Below are 17,279 nucleotides of genomic sequence, written 5' to 3'. Positions count from 1 at the left end.
ATTTTAATGGCTATATTATTTCCCATTGGTTATCAAATCATTGCTTATCCATTTTCCTGGGGATAGTCATTTAAAAGTTCTTTTTGTAATTATAAATAGCACTGCACTGAACATTCTTAGGTTTTTTTTTTTTTTTCCTTTCATGTTTGGCTTAAAATGACTGTTACAGTGCTAAATAAGGCTAGTAAGAATATGGGTGTTGGGGTGCGTGGCTGGCTCAGTCTGTAGAGCATGCGACTCTTGATCTCAGGGTTGTGAGTGCAAGCCCCATGTTGGGTGTAGAAGTTATTTAAAAATAAATTTTTTTTTTTTTTAAGATTCATTTATTTGAGAGAGATAGTGAGAGCATGGGCAGGGGGTGGGGAGAGGGAGAAGCAGGCTCCCCACTGAGCAGGGACCTCCACCCAGGGTTTGATCCCAGGACCCCGGAATCATGACCTGAGGCGAAGGCAGACGCTTAACCTACTGAGCCACCCAGGCGCCCCTTATAAATAAAAATCTTAAAAAAAAAAAGAAAGAAAGAAAATCGGTGTTATTCGCCATCGGGTGTCGATTTTTTTAAGTATTGTTTTTCTTTTTGTATGTTTAATTTTGCCTCCTACAGAATGTTTTAAGTGTCTTTTTTTTTTTTTTTTAAGATTTTATTTATTTGACAGAGAGAGACACAGCGAGAGAGGGAACACAAGCAGGGGGAGTGGGAGAGGGAGAAGCAGGCTTCCCACGGAGCAGGGAGCCCGACGTGGGGCTCGATCCCAGGACCCTGGGACCATGACCTGAGCCGAAGGCAAATGCTTAATGACTGAGCCACACAGGCGCCCCTGTTTTAAGTGTCTTAAAGAAATTTCTTAGATTCTAACTTCTCCTGCTGTCTTGCCATATTCTTTCTAGGACCAAGCCATTCATTTGAGTTTTTCCCTGAGGATGTATATCAGATATAAGAAATATGGTCTACTTCTGTCCCATTTCTATTCCTGAAGCATGTCCTTAACCTAGGTTTTAGAGCATAAGCAAAAGCCGTGGAGGACACTTATTATAAGACTCCCCAGGAGAGAGGTGACCTCCTGGTCATTTGGCCATTCTTATAAAATGGAGTCTATTTTTTCCATCCCACTGAGCAAAAGGTTTAGTCTCAGCCTTAAGACTCAAGCATCACAATTTTGCTTGCTTACAGTTTTCCATTCTGTTCCTACCAAGAGTCATTTGTTGGCTCCCTAATCTGTTTTGTGTGTGCCAGAGTGGAGATAAATGGATTTGGATGGTTCAGACTGTCCTCTCCTTCTCTGTGAGATTAGTTATCAGAGAGAATGCTGGGCTGTGGGTGATGAGAAACATAGAACATGTTATGAGTGGCTATGTGTTTCGAGTCCCTGTCCATCATTTAATGTATGTCTTGGAGAGAAGTGCTTAGGTTTATATTCTTCAGTTTTAGTTTATTATTTATGAAATGAGCTGAATGCCTCAGAGTGGTTGAGGTTTGTATGAGATAATGGATACTAATAATGATAGATTTAAAACACCATGTACCTTGAAGGTTTAATTATAGTTATTATTCAGTTACCTTAATGATACTGAGAGAGTATTAACATTAGTGGGGTGTGAAATGGGGTCATCTCTCTGGTGTCTGGTCTAAAGATCTAACCTCCAGGAGGAGGCCTTGAGATTTGTGTTTGAGCGTAGTATTGACTGTACCAACATGAGCTACTGAGAGTTTGCAAGATATGATAACTTTGACAGTGAAGGTAGTATGTGATATAATACAAATTTGTGTGTGTACGTATGCAGTATCTTTGACGTTTGGAGCAGATGTGCAATCAGAGGTGACTTTCATTTTTTGCCATAATTGCTTATTAAACATAAAAGCCCAATTTCAACTGAGGCCACATGATTTATAGTGGTTCTGTGACATTACTAAGTGACCTATTCTTACAAAGTCATACTAAATCACATCTCAAAAAATGCAGTGGTAAGGACTATAATTTTTCACATTATGAAGTGAAGTGACTCAGATATCAAGTAATAGTGATTTTTTTCCCCTCTCTAGAAGTAGGGGCAGAATAATTATGTTTTCCCTTTTATAACATTTTAGACCTTCTTGGGTTTCTCTTGTAATTTCCATGGAAAGTCCTATTTTAAAGATATTTGTAGACTGGATTTTATGTTTCAGAAATTAGCTTTTGTGTAATTTCACGTCTCTTGAAGGGGAGAGCCAGTCTCCTACAGATTTCCCCCCAGCAGATAGAGAAACTTGATAGGCATATGCTATTTATGTCTCACAAGTGTGTACATCTTTCATATGAACCTCAGTGGAACTGCAAACCCATTTTCCCTTTTCATTGCTATTTTTAGTTTTGGCATTGGTATGTGATTGTCAGCTGGTTTGGACAGATTCTATAGAACCCTGAAGAATGTTCATTTTCCTCTTTCTTTTTGACAGTTTGGGCTTTAAACACTGTACCTCTAAATGATTATTGCTATCTTGGGTGACTTTTTTTTTTTTTTTAAGTCTAGCAAGGCTGATACCGTTCAGATATTTTTGGCATTTCGTTTGGAAGTTATTTCCAGCATATGTTACATTCTTTCCTGATGATAAATTATTATCCTTTAAATATATGTTTGCATTTTAGAAACAGGTGAAATTTGTCTGGAGCCTCATCTGGTAAATACAGGGAATGATCAAGCTAGATAAAGCCATTTCAGTTCAGAAGTCACTGCGCAGCCAGCATTTGGAGTCAGTCTTCATGCTAAAGAAACCATAGCTTTACTTCACATTAATCAGGTCCTTTAAAGTGTCTCCATTGATGAGCCTTACTTATTAACTCTCATCTTGTTAGACAAATTCTCTAGGAGCAAAGAATTACTGAAGGTCAAAGGAATTTTTAACCTCCAAAATACTAGCATTTTTCTGTTGTAGATTTGGGTGCTTAAGCTCTTGATCACTCTGGAGATAACATGTTTATCAGTTTACTGCCTTCTTCAACCTCCCAGAAACTTTTTTTTTTTTAAGATTTATTTATTTATTTGAGAGAGAGAGCGTGCGCTTGCACGTGTGTGTGCATGAGTGTGGGGAGGGGTAAGGGGAGAGAATTCTGAGCAAACTCCCACTGAGCACAGAGCCCAGTGCAGGGCTTGGTCTCACCACCCATGAGATCATGACCTGAGCCAAAACCAAGAGTCAGACCCTTAACCTACTGAGCTGCCCAGGCGTCCCCCAGAAACTGTTTTTACTCAGAATCAGATTTACCAGCACATATATATTAACCCCCTGTATGCACAGTAACTTGCCTCTTGTATCCACTCTTCAGGATGCTTCCTACTGGGCATCAGGGCCCTTGGAAGTTCACTTGCCAGATAAATTGGTGATGATAGACTAGAACCCAGGTAGATATGTTTTGTTTTATGGCTTATTTTTAGCAAAGTTGAAATTAAACTTAAAGAATTACACGTGCTTTTGAGATTATACTTTCACATTTCTTGAACAGTGTTCGATCATCTTTTTTGCTGATATCCTTTTGTACTGAACTCTGATTGTATTGTGTGGGTATGCATCAGCGATGAAAAGTCTTTTTGGGGGGCTCCTGGGTGGCTCAGTCATTGGGCGTCTGCCTTTGGCTCAGGTCATTATCCCGGGGTCCTGGGATCGAGCCCCACATCAGGCTCCCTGCTCAGTGGGAGGCCTGCTTCTCCCACTCTCACTCCCCCTGCTTGTGTTCCCTCTCTTGCTGTGTCTCTCTCTGTCAAATAAATAAATAAAATCTTAAAAAAAAATGTTGTATTCTTTTTCTCTTTTTCTCGGTGCCCTCTCAGTCAGTACTTACTCATCCAGAAATCTTGTTAGCTCCATTGGCTTATTCAGACTCCTTGGTTATTTACTGGTATCATTTGGAATGGTTATATTTTATATTTTGGGTACTTATCAATATATGCCTCTGAAATCATTTTATGTGGTAGAGTCTCAGTTTGAGGATCAAAATCTGTCTTTAAGTACAGGATACCTGTTCATTTCCTTGGGTAGTCATTACCCCTTAAGACAACAGGGTTATTTTTTAGGGTTATCACCTCTTCTTTTTTTTTTTTTTTTAAGATTTATTTATTTGACAGAGAGAGAGGAGAGCACAAGTAGGCAGAGTGGCAGGCAGATGGAGAGGGAGAAGCAGGCTCTCCGCTGAGCAGGGAGCCGGATGTGGGGCTTGATCCCAAGATCCCAGGATCATGACCTGAGCCGAAGGCAGCCGCTTAACCGACTGAGCCACCCAGGTGCCCCTGTTGTCACCTCTTCTTTAAGCAGTTTTTCTTTCGATGAGAACTAATTCCGGAGTAGGTGTAAGTTGCAGCCATGGCACTTTCTTAGGTAACTCCAGGTGTGGGAGATACCAACCTTTGACGGTGGTTGGGACTAAATGAGACAATGTATATGAAAGGGCTTTCTAAGCTTCATAAAGCATGGTATGAATCCGTGCGTGGTAAGAATTTTGGATGGAATGAATTCTGCCGTCTTCCTTGGAAGGAGCTGTATTATCGAAGACTACAGAAAGCTAAAAGACAAGTTTAAAAATTTGATCACCATCTTATTTCCTCTGCTATAAATCCCTCACTGTCTTTGACATTTTCTGGTCAGAACAACCTGGTAGTTTTTAGTTGGTGGTATAAAGGCTCTCTGCAAAGAGCCCTGGGTAGCGGTCTCTTGGATATCCTAAGTGCCGCACTCCAGTACTGTGGCCTCGGACAGCTCCTAGGAGCCCCCTACCCCTGCCACTGTCCCCCAGTTGTTTTTTTTTTTCTGGGTTTCTTTTTTTTAATGATAAAACCAAGGTAAGTAAATGACTAGAGAATTTAAAAAAAAAAAAACTTCTGTTTGCAACGAAAGAGTTTTACACATTTGTATCCAAATATTCTTTACTAAAAGTTTTTAAAAATTAATGGATTCCAGTAAGATGATGCCAACTTTGAAATTAATTACTGCTGTATTAGAGCTAGAAACATCTAAATTGTGGATTTCTTCATTTTATCTTTTAGAGTTATGCCCAGCCAAGTCTTCAGTATATCCAGGGACAACAGATTTTCACAGCTCACCCGCAAGGAGTGGTGGTCCAGCCAGCTGCGGCCGTGACGACAATAGTCGCCCCAGGGCAGCCTCAGCCCTTACAGCCAGTAAGAAATATTTCAGTTGATAAAATGCTCATTGGCTGCGTACCTCATCTTTAGAAGGTTTACTTTTGTTTTTTTGTTTTTGTTTTACTCTGTTTTTTGTTTTTAACTTTTGTAGTCCCCAGTTTGACTCAAGTGCTTGTGTCCCTGAGGAAGCATTACTCAACCATTTTTTTAAAAATTCTGTAGAATTAACGGCAGTGTTGATAGATACATATTTTGCTTCTGGTATCCCTTTTATTTGTAATTTTAACTGACCTTATATTTTTATACTTTGCTATGAATTTCTAACGTAACAGTTTTCTTGAGTAGCTGTTTTTATTTTATGGAGCACTAGAATATGATACTACACTAGACACCATGGACTAGGGGTAAAAAAATGAGTGATATACTTCACTATACTTGTTATACAATATGGTATTCTGCCACATATGGAGAAGGATATGGTGAAATCTTGATGAAGTTGGAAATAGGAGGCTGGCATTGGAAGCAATTGAGCAGCCAAACAGAATAACTTACCCATTAGCACTTTGGAATTCTGATAGTCGGAGAAGCCTCCTGCAGCATCATCTGAGTGATAGTGGCTTTTGACAGGTAGGAGAGTGAGTGGGGATGGAGTATAAAGACAGCGCGTGAAGACAGTTGGGGGCTAAGACTGTTTGCACTTCCAGCAGGTATTTGAGGGCTTGCTATGAGTTGGGCCCTTCTGGGAACTCTGAATACAAACCTAAGCTTGCATTCCTATCCTTAGAAGCTGACATTCCACTAAGAGAGTTGAGGATCACAGTGAATAATCCTAAAAGTAGAGATGAGTGTCACAAAAGGTGCAGATAGTTTGAGGAGGGAAAGAATCATTCCCAAGTGTGGGAAGGATTAGTATTGTGGTAAGTTCTGAATGATTTGAAGTATTCCTTTTTTTTTTTTTTTGGAATTGGAAGTATTAAGTGACACAGAAGCTTAGGGAAAAGGGGTCACTTTATAGGCTAGAGGACTACAGGAATGAAGCAGAACTGAGCAGGACACCAAAAAATACCAGCTACCTCAAATAGGGATTAGTGGTATACACAAAGCAGTGATGCTCAAAGACCTAGGTTTGCTTAAAAGTGGGGCATTTTGGGGCACCCAGGTGGCTCAGTCGTTAAGCGTCTGCCTTTGGCTCGGGTCATGATCCCAGGGTCCCGGGATCGAGCCCCGCATTGGGCTCCCTGCTCAGCGGGAAGCCTGCTTCTCCCTCTCCCACTCCCCCTGCTTGTGTTCCCTCCCTCGCTGTGTCTCTCTCTGTCAAATAAATAAATAAAATCTTAAAAAAAAAAAAAGTCACATTTTATCTGAGCCTGGGATCTCGGGTTCCTCTTTGCCCAAGCAAAGGTAAAGCTGGAAGAATGATTCTATGTTAACTGGCTTACATAGAATGAAAAATTAAGGGCATATATTCTTATAGCAACTTACTATGAGTCTGCTAGAGCTACTATAACAAAATGCCACAAACCGAGTGGCTTAAACAACAGAAATTTATTTTCTTACCGTTCTAGAGGCTAGAGGTCTGTAAGATCAGACGTTGGCAGGCTTCGTGTCTCCCGGGCCTCTCCTTGCTTTGCAGACAGCTGTCTTCTCACTGGGTCTTCCCCTGGCCTTTTCTCTGCCCACATTCCCTGATGTCCCTTCCTCTTATGAGCGTACCAGTCCTGTTGGATTAGGGTGTTATTCTTATGACCTCATTTAACTTTAATTCCCTCTTTAAAGGTGCTCTCTCCAAATAGTCACATTGGGAGTTAGGTCTCCAGCATATGAATTTGGGGGAAACAATTCAGTCCCTAATAGTAATTGTGAAATTTTTATGTTTTTCAAAATGTGACATTACATTTTTTTAATATAAATATGAAGTTTCAAACATACAGAAAAATCGATAATGGATAAATGTTAACATTCTGTCATACTTGCTTTTCAGATTTTTTCTTTAAAAAAAAAAAGAGAGAGAGAGAGAGTGCTATATAAAGCTAATTCAGCTCATCAGTATCCTGAAGTTGGTATATGCCATTTAGCATTGGTTTTATTAAGGTTGCAAGATACTGCTCTATATATTGAGCTGCTGAATATTTTCAAATGTGATCTCTTGGATGGTGAACTTGGAGCCAACTGTCAGTTTTCTCATAGATCCCTAAAGCTATTCATATATGCCGTCTCTGATCATTTCCCAGATTGGCCCTTGCTTTATCTTTTTTTTTAAAAGAAGAGGTGGATGTATGTTTTTACATATTGCTTAAGTAGGCTACGTTGTCCTTTTCAGATAGATCAGAAGAGATGTCACTGATCAAGAATTTATTGCTTAAGTAGGCTATGTTGTCCTTTTCAGCTAGATTAGAAGAGATGTCACTGATCAAGAATTTGTGTGTTTCTTTTTAGCCTGAAATGGTAGTGACAAATAATCTTCTGGATCTGCCACCCCCTTCTCCTCCCAAACCAAAAACCATTGTCTTACCTCCCAACTGGAAGACAGCCCGAGATCCAGAAGGGAAGATTTATTACTACCATGTGATCACAAGGTAAGAAGGGATTTTGGGGGGGCTCGTGGGTGGCTCAGTTGGTTAAGCAACTGCCTTTGGCTCAGATCATGATCCCGGGGTCCTGGGATTGAGTCCCACATCGGACTTCCCCTGTTCTACAGGGAGCCTGCTTCTCTCTCTGCCTCTGCCTGCCACTCACCCTGCTTGTGCTCTCTCTCTCTCTCTGTCAAATAAATAAATAAAATCTTAAAAAAAAAAAAAAAAGGGCTGTTGGGCATCCCAGATCAGCTTTCATTTGTTCAAAGGAGCTGCCATCATAAGCGGAGGTTTATGGATATTGGCTTGATGTCATTTTCTGTTCATTGTGCTTGAGGGCTGCTAGATTTCCAGAATCACATCTTAAATGTTATGTCATACCTTAGACTTTAGTCCTTTTTAGATAGATATATTTTGGTGTATTTTTAATCTGCAAGACTCTTGGAGAAAACTAATGTTAAAAAGGTAATGACTTCATCTAACATTGTGTAGGTACCAGGGGTCATGAGCAAACCTTTTCTGTAAAAGGCCAGATATAATGAATATTTTAGGCTTTGCCGGTCAGTCTCTGTCACAACTACTCAATTCTGCCATTGTTGTGCAAATAGCCCATAGACCATATATAAGTGAATGGTCATGTCTGTGTCCAAAAAACTTCATTTACAAAATAGGAGGCCAGATTTGGTCCGTGAGCCATAGTTTGATGACCCCTACTGTATGTAAAAAGCCCAATTTATCTTTTACCTAGAAGTTTAAAAAATGCATACATCTTTTAGATAGCTTTATGTGAATATATGTGCTTTCTGTGTGTTTGTGTGTGTGTGTGTGTATACACTCATTGGTATATAATCTTCAGTGAGTTGTTGGGATACATGTTTTATAATCTTTTTACCAATCTGTATAGAACTTTATCAGTTGTAGATATATAGAACTACATTATTTTTAGTGCATGCTTATACTTTGTTTCAGGGGTCAGCAAATTATGCCCATATGCCACTTGTATTTGCCAATAAAGTTTTTGGGGGAACACAGCCACCCCCGTTTATTTAGGAGTTATTTATGGCTGCTTTCACACTATAATGGCAGAATAGAGTAGTTGTGACAGAGACCATATGGCCCACAAAGTCAAAGATATTTACTCTTTGATCATTTATAGAAAAAAAGTTTGCCAACTCCTGCTCTCTTGTATGGCTGTACAAAAATAACCCACCCTCATTGTTGGATTTTCACTGTTTTATATATAACTCCCAACCCTGGACATCCTTACAGACACTAATCTTACTACCTTCTTTGGGTTGATTTCTAGAGGTGGAATTGTTGGTTAAAAGAGATTGACATTTTAAATTGATAATTATTGTCAGCTTACCATTAAAAAAAAATTGTACCAATGTAGCCTCCCACAAAAAGTATACAATAGTGCCTTTTTCTTCATGTAGTCTCTTCTAATCTTGTAAATCTAATAGGTGAGAAATCTTACTTTCATTTTTAATTATTGTTGAAATGGACCATCTTCAGTAAATTATTAGCCACTTGTATCTTTTGTGAATTGCTTGTTTGGGACATCTACCCATTTTCTGTCATTATTGTTAGATCTTTTTATCAAGAGTATTGCAGATGTCTTTGGAATGTCTTACGAGTTTAAAAATTTCATACAGTCAAATATTTTCCTTTATGCTTTATCAAGTGTCTGTGATGTTGCGGACTAAAGATGCTGCGGTAGGAGAGCAGAAGACCGCAGTGGCAGGACTGGCCAGCCAGATCGGCTGCTAGTTCTCTGAGGCTTTTGACATTTTAAGTGATTTTCCTTATAGCATTCCCTGTGGCAGCTGACTTCAGACTCCTGAACAGGTTTTCTTACTTCCAGTTGTTATCTCACAGATCTAGCTTAAAAAAAAAAATCTATGCTTGCATATTTTCAAAGCAACTAATAAACATGCAGTGAGTTAACATGGTAGAACCCTTCTTCTTGCAGTCAAGAATATTTTGAGCCGAGGGCACAAGTTTTTAACCTGAAGTCTTTTCCATGCTATCAGTCCTTAAAGCAAAGGGGCACAACCACATACGAGAAGGCTCCTAAAGCAAGGAACAATTTTCTCACATGGCCAAGGATTGTGAGGAGTGTGTTGTGATTCATTTTATTTTGCTCCAAGTACATGCTAGGTACAGTCACTATTGGTCTCTTCACCTGCAGAGGGGAGGCAGAGGCAAGCACTGACTCCATGTACTTCTTAGGGTTTGCTGAATCCTCTTCCAGAACATTAAGAGCCAGGTGAGAAATAGGATGTTTGGTTTTACTGCTCCTTTGACACCCAGTAAACATTGCCACCTCATTGGCTAGAGAAATACAGTGGGCTAGATGATATATGTCTCTGGGATAGAATCGTGCTGCTGGGAAGATAGCAAAAGAATGTCTCTATCTTAAGAAGCTGACTTATTCTATGCCTCATTATATATGTTGTATTTTATGTGTATATGAGCAGAGATGCCTGTGCCAGAGTTCTCTGCTTTCTGGCCATGACAGCATGGCTGTTCTTACCTTCTTCTAGGCAGACTCAGTGGGATCCTCCTACTTGGGAAAGCCCAGGAGATGATGCCAGCCTAGAGCATGAAGCGGAGATGGACCTGGGAACCCCGACATATGATGAAAACCCCATGAAGGTGAGTGGCTTACACGTGTTTTCTGATTGTTTGGGAGTCTGTGTCCCGTTGTTTTGCAGGGCCAGTAGTATGTGGTCTTGTGATTCTATTTTCCTTACTCTGGAGAATTAACACATGTAATAAATACTGGACAGGACTAGGAAATCCAAACAGTACAGAAGTATGGTATGTAGAGCAAAAAATAAAAGCCCTCACTTTCTTTTCAGCTGCTCTCCTATCGTCTTCCCTCTGTGGAGATAAATACTGTTAACTAGTGCAGGAATTCTCAACTGAGAGCAGTTTTGCTCCCCAGAGGACATTTGATAATAATATTTAGAGACATTTTTGGTTGTTACAACTGAGGGGATGCTACTGGCTTCTAATGGGTAGGGGCCAGGGAAGTCATGAAGTATCTTACCGTGCACAGGATGGCCTCCCACAACAAAGAACTGTCCCAAAATGTCAATAGTGCCAAAGTTGTGAAACCTTTCTTTGGCATATGTTCTTCTAGACCTTTCTGGAAAACATGCACACAGGTGTTTTTCTTTTTCTTTCTTTCTTTTTTCCATTTTAAACACACAAATACAGTCATGGTATTTATACTTCATCATCACCTCCTTTAATATATCCTAGCTCTGTGGGCGCCTGGCCGGCTCAGTCAGTGGAGCACGTGACTCTCGATCTTGGGGTTGTGAATGTGAGCCCCACATTGGGTGTAGAGATTACTTAAAATCTTAAAAATATCTCTCTTAGCTCTTTCCTTGTAGATCTGCTGCATTCTCCTTGATGCTCTGTTTCTTTTTCAGTGTGTTTTAGCTCATTAACTGAAATCTTATATAGATGGTATAGTTCAGTGTCCTGCCATTTGGGATTGATGGGTCTGGGAAAACGTTAACTGTTTACATAAAACCTCACCAAAGGAGTATTCCACACCCCCCCACCTTTTTTTTTTTTTTTTTAGAGTTGGGACAGAAATATTTTACTATGCAGATACTATTTTAGAACAAAGAAGGCAAAAAGCCTATTCCTCATCTCTCCCTCTGACAAAACAGTAAATAGGATTAGAGATCAAGTAAATTAAATACGCAGTGACTGAATTATAACCATTTTTATCCCTATTTGTAACAGGACTCACTGTCTCCTAGGGTGAGGTGTCTTGAGTGAAATCAAAGACCATATTTCTGTGTCCTAAAATCTGAATAGTATTTTTTTATTTTTTATTTTTTTAAAAAGATTTTATTTATTTATTTGACAGGGGGAGACATAGCGAGAGAGGGAACACAAGCAGGGGGAGTGGGAGAGGGAGAAGCAGGCTTCCTGCTGAGCAGGGAGCCCAATGTGGGGCTCGATCCCAGGACCCTGGGATCATGACCTGAGCTGAAGGCAGACGCTTAAAAGACTGAGCCACCCAGGCGCCCCATATATATATATATAGTTTTTTTAAACAAGAGGAGTTTGGGACTTAACTAGTTAAGTCATTGGAGAGGTAGGGAGAGGGAAGAGGGCAGAAAGGAAGGAGCTGGAGTGAGAGAATAAAGTGAAAACAACATACCTTCTTTCACATTTTATTCATTTTGGGAGAAATGTTTTTCTTCCTTCATATATTTGGCATTTGCCAAAAAAAGTATGCACTTAAGTTAAATCCATGTGGTACTTGCTAAATTTCAAATGAATCATTTGAGTCACTTCATCACTGTAGCTATGGTGTTGTCACATTTTCTTGAATCATTTAGGAATATGCCCAGAATTGTCAGGCAACTGCCATTTAAAGTATCCAGAAGCTTACAGACAAAAAACCACAGTAGCTCCCTCTTTCCAGACTTCTGTAGCTATGTTAGTTATATCTTTTGAAAAATAGAAGGTTTGAGAAGAGATCTCTGGTACATACAGAAATACAGCTGAGCTCTGAGACCAGGTTTATCAAGCATGTCAAGAGACATTACCTTTTGCACCTTGACTGTTAATCATGATTCAGTCTTTTGGTCTGTAGAATACTGCTTGATTGGTTGTAGGAGTAGTGTAAGGCAGAAGCTTGCAGTATACATATTACTCAAAGTGAGTATATTTACCAGGGTGTATCTTATAACATACAGAGAAAGTAAGTAACATGTTTTAGTCAAGGCTGTGGGTTCTCAGTTCCTGCCCTCGATTAGTTATACTAGATACATACACTGAATTCCAGAAAAGCTGCTGTGCTCTAAATTCACATGATACAGTGACAACTGTGGAAAAATATGTGGGTGTATAATTAGGTTTTAGTGGAAAACTATTCTAATCTATAAACATACTGGAGCATCAGTTCAAAGTTAGGATTAGAATTAATACTGTTGTTGTGATTAATAGATGGCAAAGTAACAGACTGTTAGTTTGGTTGATCAGATTTGAAAGCTGGGAGAGAATAGTCCACAGGTGGACTGTGTACGGATGCACGTATCCCTTTCATGAATTGTAAATATGAAGCTCTTACTGCATGCCTATGTTGTGAAAGCCTGTGTGAAATTTGAAGGGCCAGACCTCAGCCAGGAAATTGGTGAGAGTATGGTGGATATAACTTGACTATGATTAAGGAACTTCAGAAGGAAAAAAATAGCTTTCTATGGCTACAGAGAAGTGTTTTCTCCTCGGATCTCTACTTAGGGGTTTAAACCAACTAAAAATTACAATTTTTGTTTTAATTGTGTAGTGAGATAATGAGATGACCTCCAAGATGAAATTCCACTTGGGAATGACCAAAATGGTGGAATTTTCCCTGTCTAATAATGGAAGGGTGTTCCTTGATGCTCTTCTTAAAATGTCAGCGATAAGGGGCGCCTGGGTGGCTCAGTTGGTTGAGTGTCTGGCTCTTGATTTCAGCTAGGTCATGATCTCAGGGTTGTGAGATTGAGCCCTGCGTAAGCACTGGGCATGGAGCCTGCTTAAGATTCTTTCTCCCTGTCCCTCTGCCCCTCCCTCCTCTAAATAAATAAATAAGTGAGTAAATAAATAAAATATCAGCGATGAGAGGGAAGATTTTCTGTTTTCAAATAACGGTACCACATCACTCATGAGCTTAAATTTAAATTAGTGGTCTAATGTAAGAGACTGCAAAGAACTCTGTATTTTTAATACTTTTTTTGAAGCCTGGTAATAGGCTTCTGAAAGAATAATATATTTTAACTATATACTGTTATTTTCTGTTTAATACGTGAGCATGTATTTTATCCCTCAAGGTGTGTTTCATTTGTTACAGAAGGACAGACCAGGAAAGTTAAGATATCAGCATATTTGCAGAGGTGCCTTGGTGGCTCAGTTGGTTAAGTGTCTGCCTTTGGATCAGGTCATGATCCCAGGGTCCTGGGATCGAGCCCCGCATTGGGCTCCCTGCTGAGCAGGAAGCCTGCTTTGGCCTCTCCCTCTGCCTGCTGCTTCCCCTGGTTGTACTCTCTCTCTGTCAAATAAATAAATAAAATATTAAAAAAAAAGAAATCTGCACATTTACATTTATAGCAGAGAGGTGTTTGACTGAAGGACTGTACTGTATACTTGTAAGAGTACTAGGATTTTCTCCAACGCGTATAGTGTAGCCTTTCTCTAGCCTTTCTTAAAGGCTAGCCTCCTGACATTTGTTTCAATTATATCATTAAATTATTTCAGGAATGTTAAGCAACAGACAACAAGGAGTCCATTCAGGGGTCTGCAAAAGCAAATATAAATCCAGTGCGTAACTCAAAAATAACTCTCATATATCGCTATGCTTCTGTGTGTCAGGATAAAGGGATGGTGCATGTGTAAGGATGAGAAGGAGTGGGAAATTAGAAAGAGGAAACACTCCTCCTACCTCTTAATTGCCTAAGAGGGGTTACAGAGTGAGACTTTTTTTTTTTTTTCAAGATTTTATTTATTTGTCAGAGCACAAGCAGGGAGAGCAGCAGGCAGAGGGAGAAGCAGGCTCTCCACAGAGCAGGGAGCCCTACGTTGGACTCAAACCCAGGACCCTGGGATCATGACCTGAGCCAAAGGCAGACACTTAACCAACTCAGCCACCCAGGCATCCCCAGAGTGAGATGTCTAATGGAGATTCAAAGATGTCTGCTTTCAGAGAAAATAGGAGAGAAACTTTTCTATTCTTCTTTGCTATAGTACAAATACATACATAACTCTCTCTTGGAATTCAAATCATGATGAGTGTGCACAAAGTAATTAGGCTGCCAAATAAAGTTCTTCTTGTGAACAAATAGTGATAGGTTAGAGGTATCTTCTCTCCCACATGGAATCAGAGTCAGACCAAAACAGGGCTTTTATAACTTCAGTTCCTTGAGTGCATTTGACTGTTAGTGAAATAGGTGTACCATTTCTACCTGAGCAGAAGATAAAAATCAATTTGAACAGGTTTTACACCTAATGTTCAATTTTATGTAAATGACACCTTTGGTAACCAGCTTGAAACATTCTAGCCATGTAATTCAGAAGAAAGGAAAACAAATTGTCTTTCTACGGCCATTTACTTTTGCCTAAATTTTTTCTCCCTATTCTTGCACATAAAATACTTTGTTTGCAGCATCTTTAATATTACACCTTTGTATTTGCAAATGCTCTTTCAGTTGTGAATAACAAAAATGCAGCTCAAACCAGCATGAACAGAAAAAGAGACATATTGGCCTGTATACTTGGGAGTCAAAGATTATTACAATCTTTGGTTCTGCTTCCCTGAATAAACATGGCAAGCGTCAAATCTGGAAATTCTTTTAAGGAGAACAGCCCAATAATAGTTGGGAGTCATGTGTAAAAAGCACTGTGTGCTGTGGGTGAGGGTAAAGGGTGATAGTGGTGTGACCTGAGCCCCCACCACTCAAATAGCTTACCTCGTCATGGGGTGATCACTGAGAGTCCTGTGTTAACTGTCTTTGATTTTCAGTTAGTGATTCACATATAGAATCAGTCAGATTAGTTTCTGGATCACTAGGAGCTGAGTCACCCTCAGCTCTTATGAAGTAAGAGTTCAGTGATCTTTGAGTATGAATAATGAGCAAGACTTTGGCATTGTTTTGGTCCATTATCCTGGAGGGTAGAAGAGAATACTTGTGAAATCCACTCAAGTGCTGTGTACCCGTGGAAGCTGGGAGAAGGCTGACAAGCACCTGTAGCAGAAGGCTGCCCCATCCATATGGGTAATTTCTGAGTGGGCAGTGATGGGGTGAACTGCCTGACTTCAGGAACATTTACATTACTTGGTGAAGGGCACTTTTGGCCATGTAGGAGAGCTGTTCTTCAGAGATTTTTCAAAATCTCACAGAGAAGAAATAAACTATATATGAAATTTTCACAGGTTAAATATTTAAGGTTTTATACAGATTCTGGCTTTAGGTTCTTTACCTATCAAGAACAAAAGAAGGAGGTTTATTCAACTTATCTATGACATAGAGGTACTTAATAAAATAGTGATTGAATGAATCTGTCAGGAGAGTAGCTGAGTGGCTCCTTGATTTCTACAATGTTTATGTCTCAAGGCTTCTGTCACAACCCTAAAATTTGGAACGGGGCTACAGATAGAGGAATCTGTAAGCACCAGTGCAGAACATTTCAGATTCTTACAAGTGGTTTTATAACATACCTTTTCATTACCCATGACTCTGACAGTCTCTGCCTTTTAATTGGTGTGTTTAATCAATGGACATTTTAGTATATATGTCAGTAAGGTTGGGTTTAAGATCTACCCCCTTATTATTTTCTAATATTTCATCTGTCTTCTATGGGGGGGGGGGTTGTTCTTTCTTTTGGACTAATTTATATTTTCCCTAAAATATTTCATTGGCTTTTCTATTGGCTTATTAATCATTCCTCTTTGTTTTACTTCTTAGTAGTTGCTCTAAGGAGTGGTTATCAGAGTATAGTGTGGGGGACCTTCGGGATTTTAAGACCCTTTCAAGGGAACCATGAGGTCAAAACTATTTTCACAGTAATACTAAAATATCATATGCCCTTGCCACTCTCATCCATTCACAAGTATACCATGGATTTTTCCAAAGGGTACATGAAACGATTGAATACAGGAGGAAATGAGAATCCAGCTGTCTTCTGTTAAGCCTGACATTAAAGAGATTTCCAAAATGTAAAACTGTGCCACTCTTACCTATTTCTTTAGTTTTGGAAAAGAAAGTTCATCTTTTCACAAAAAAATTATATTCACATATGATGGGTTTGTTAATGCTGTTTCAAAATAAATGAATATTTCTGTTTGAATTTATTATTTTTTTAAGATTTTCTTTGAGAGAGTGTGCACACAAGCTGGGGGGTTGGGAAGAGGGAGAAGCAGACTCCCCACTGAGCGGGGAGCCAGGTGTGGGGCTCCATCCCAGGACCCTTGGATCATAACCCGAGCTGAAGGCAGATGCTTAACCAACTAAGCCACCCAGGCGGCCCTGAATTTAATTTCTCATATGGTAAATTTGGATAGATAGAACCCATATGAACAGAAGCTCTCTGGGGTCCTCAATATTTGAAGAGCAGAAAGGAATCCTGAGACCTAAAAGTTTGAGAACCACTGCTCTATAGCTTACAATATGAATATTTATCTTATTATAGTGTCCTGTTGTATCAAATACCATTTTATCGATAATTCTAAAAACCTACTTACATTTTGCTCCCTCCTGTCCATTGTTCTGTTGTTGACATCCTTTTTATTTATTCTTTCATATGCTATGAACCCCCGAATTCATTATTATTTTTTGCTTTAAGCAGTTTGTTACATTAAAGAAATTTTTTTAAACTTGGGAGCAGTCTTTTATTTACCCAATATTTGCCATTTTTCGTACTCTTTATTCTTTCACGTAGATTTGAGCTTTTTCTGGAATCCTTTCCCTTCAGACTGAAGAATTTCCTTTAATATTTCCAGTATTTCAGGTCTAATGGTGATGAATTCTCTCAGTTTTTGTCTGTCTGAAAAAGGTCCTTGTCTTTCCTCTTTTCTTTTTTTTAATA

General features: G+C 39.4%; 1 protein-coding gene across 2 annotated transcripts in view; it reads left to right on the top strand.

Moving 5' to 3' along the window:
* SETD2 (SET domain containing 2, histone lysine methyltransferase) overlaps positions 1-17,279 on the top strand; it is a 125,499-nt gene that overhangs the window by 96,739 nt on the left and 11,481 nt on the right. The window contains exons 16-18 of one of the 2 annotated variants that reach the window (XM_027583187.2): positions 5,014-5,148; positions 7,549-7,688; positions 10,232-10,343. In XM_027583187.2, the coding sequence (XP_027438988.1) occupies positions 5,014-5,148; positions 7,549-7,688; positions 10,232-10,343 (387 nt within the window). Of the gene's footprint in view, positions 1-5,013; positions 5,149-7,548; positions 7,689-10,231; positions 10,344-17,279 lie in introns of those variants that run through there. The other variant, XR_003517985.2, reaches the window with a different exon arrangement.

Source organism: Zalophus californianus, chromosome 1 (genome assembly GCF_009762305.2).
Source record: "Zalophus californianus isolate mZalCal1 chromosome 1, mZalCal1.pri.v2, whole genome shotgun sequence".
In the NCBI taxonomy this organism is placed as follows: Eukaryota; Metazoa; Chordata; class Mammalia; order Carnivora; family Otariidae; genus Zalophus; species Zalophus californianus.
The sequence above is the reverse complement of the archived record's forward strand: the minus strand, read 5'-3'. Positions and strand labels throughout refer to the sequence as shown.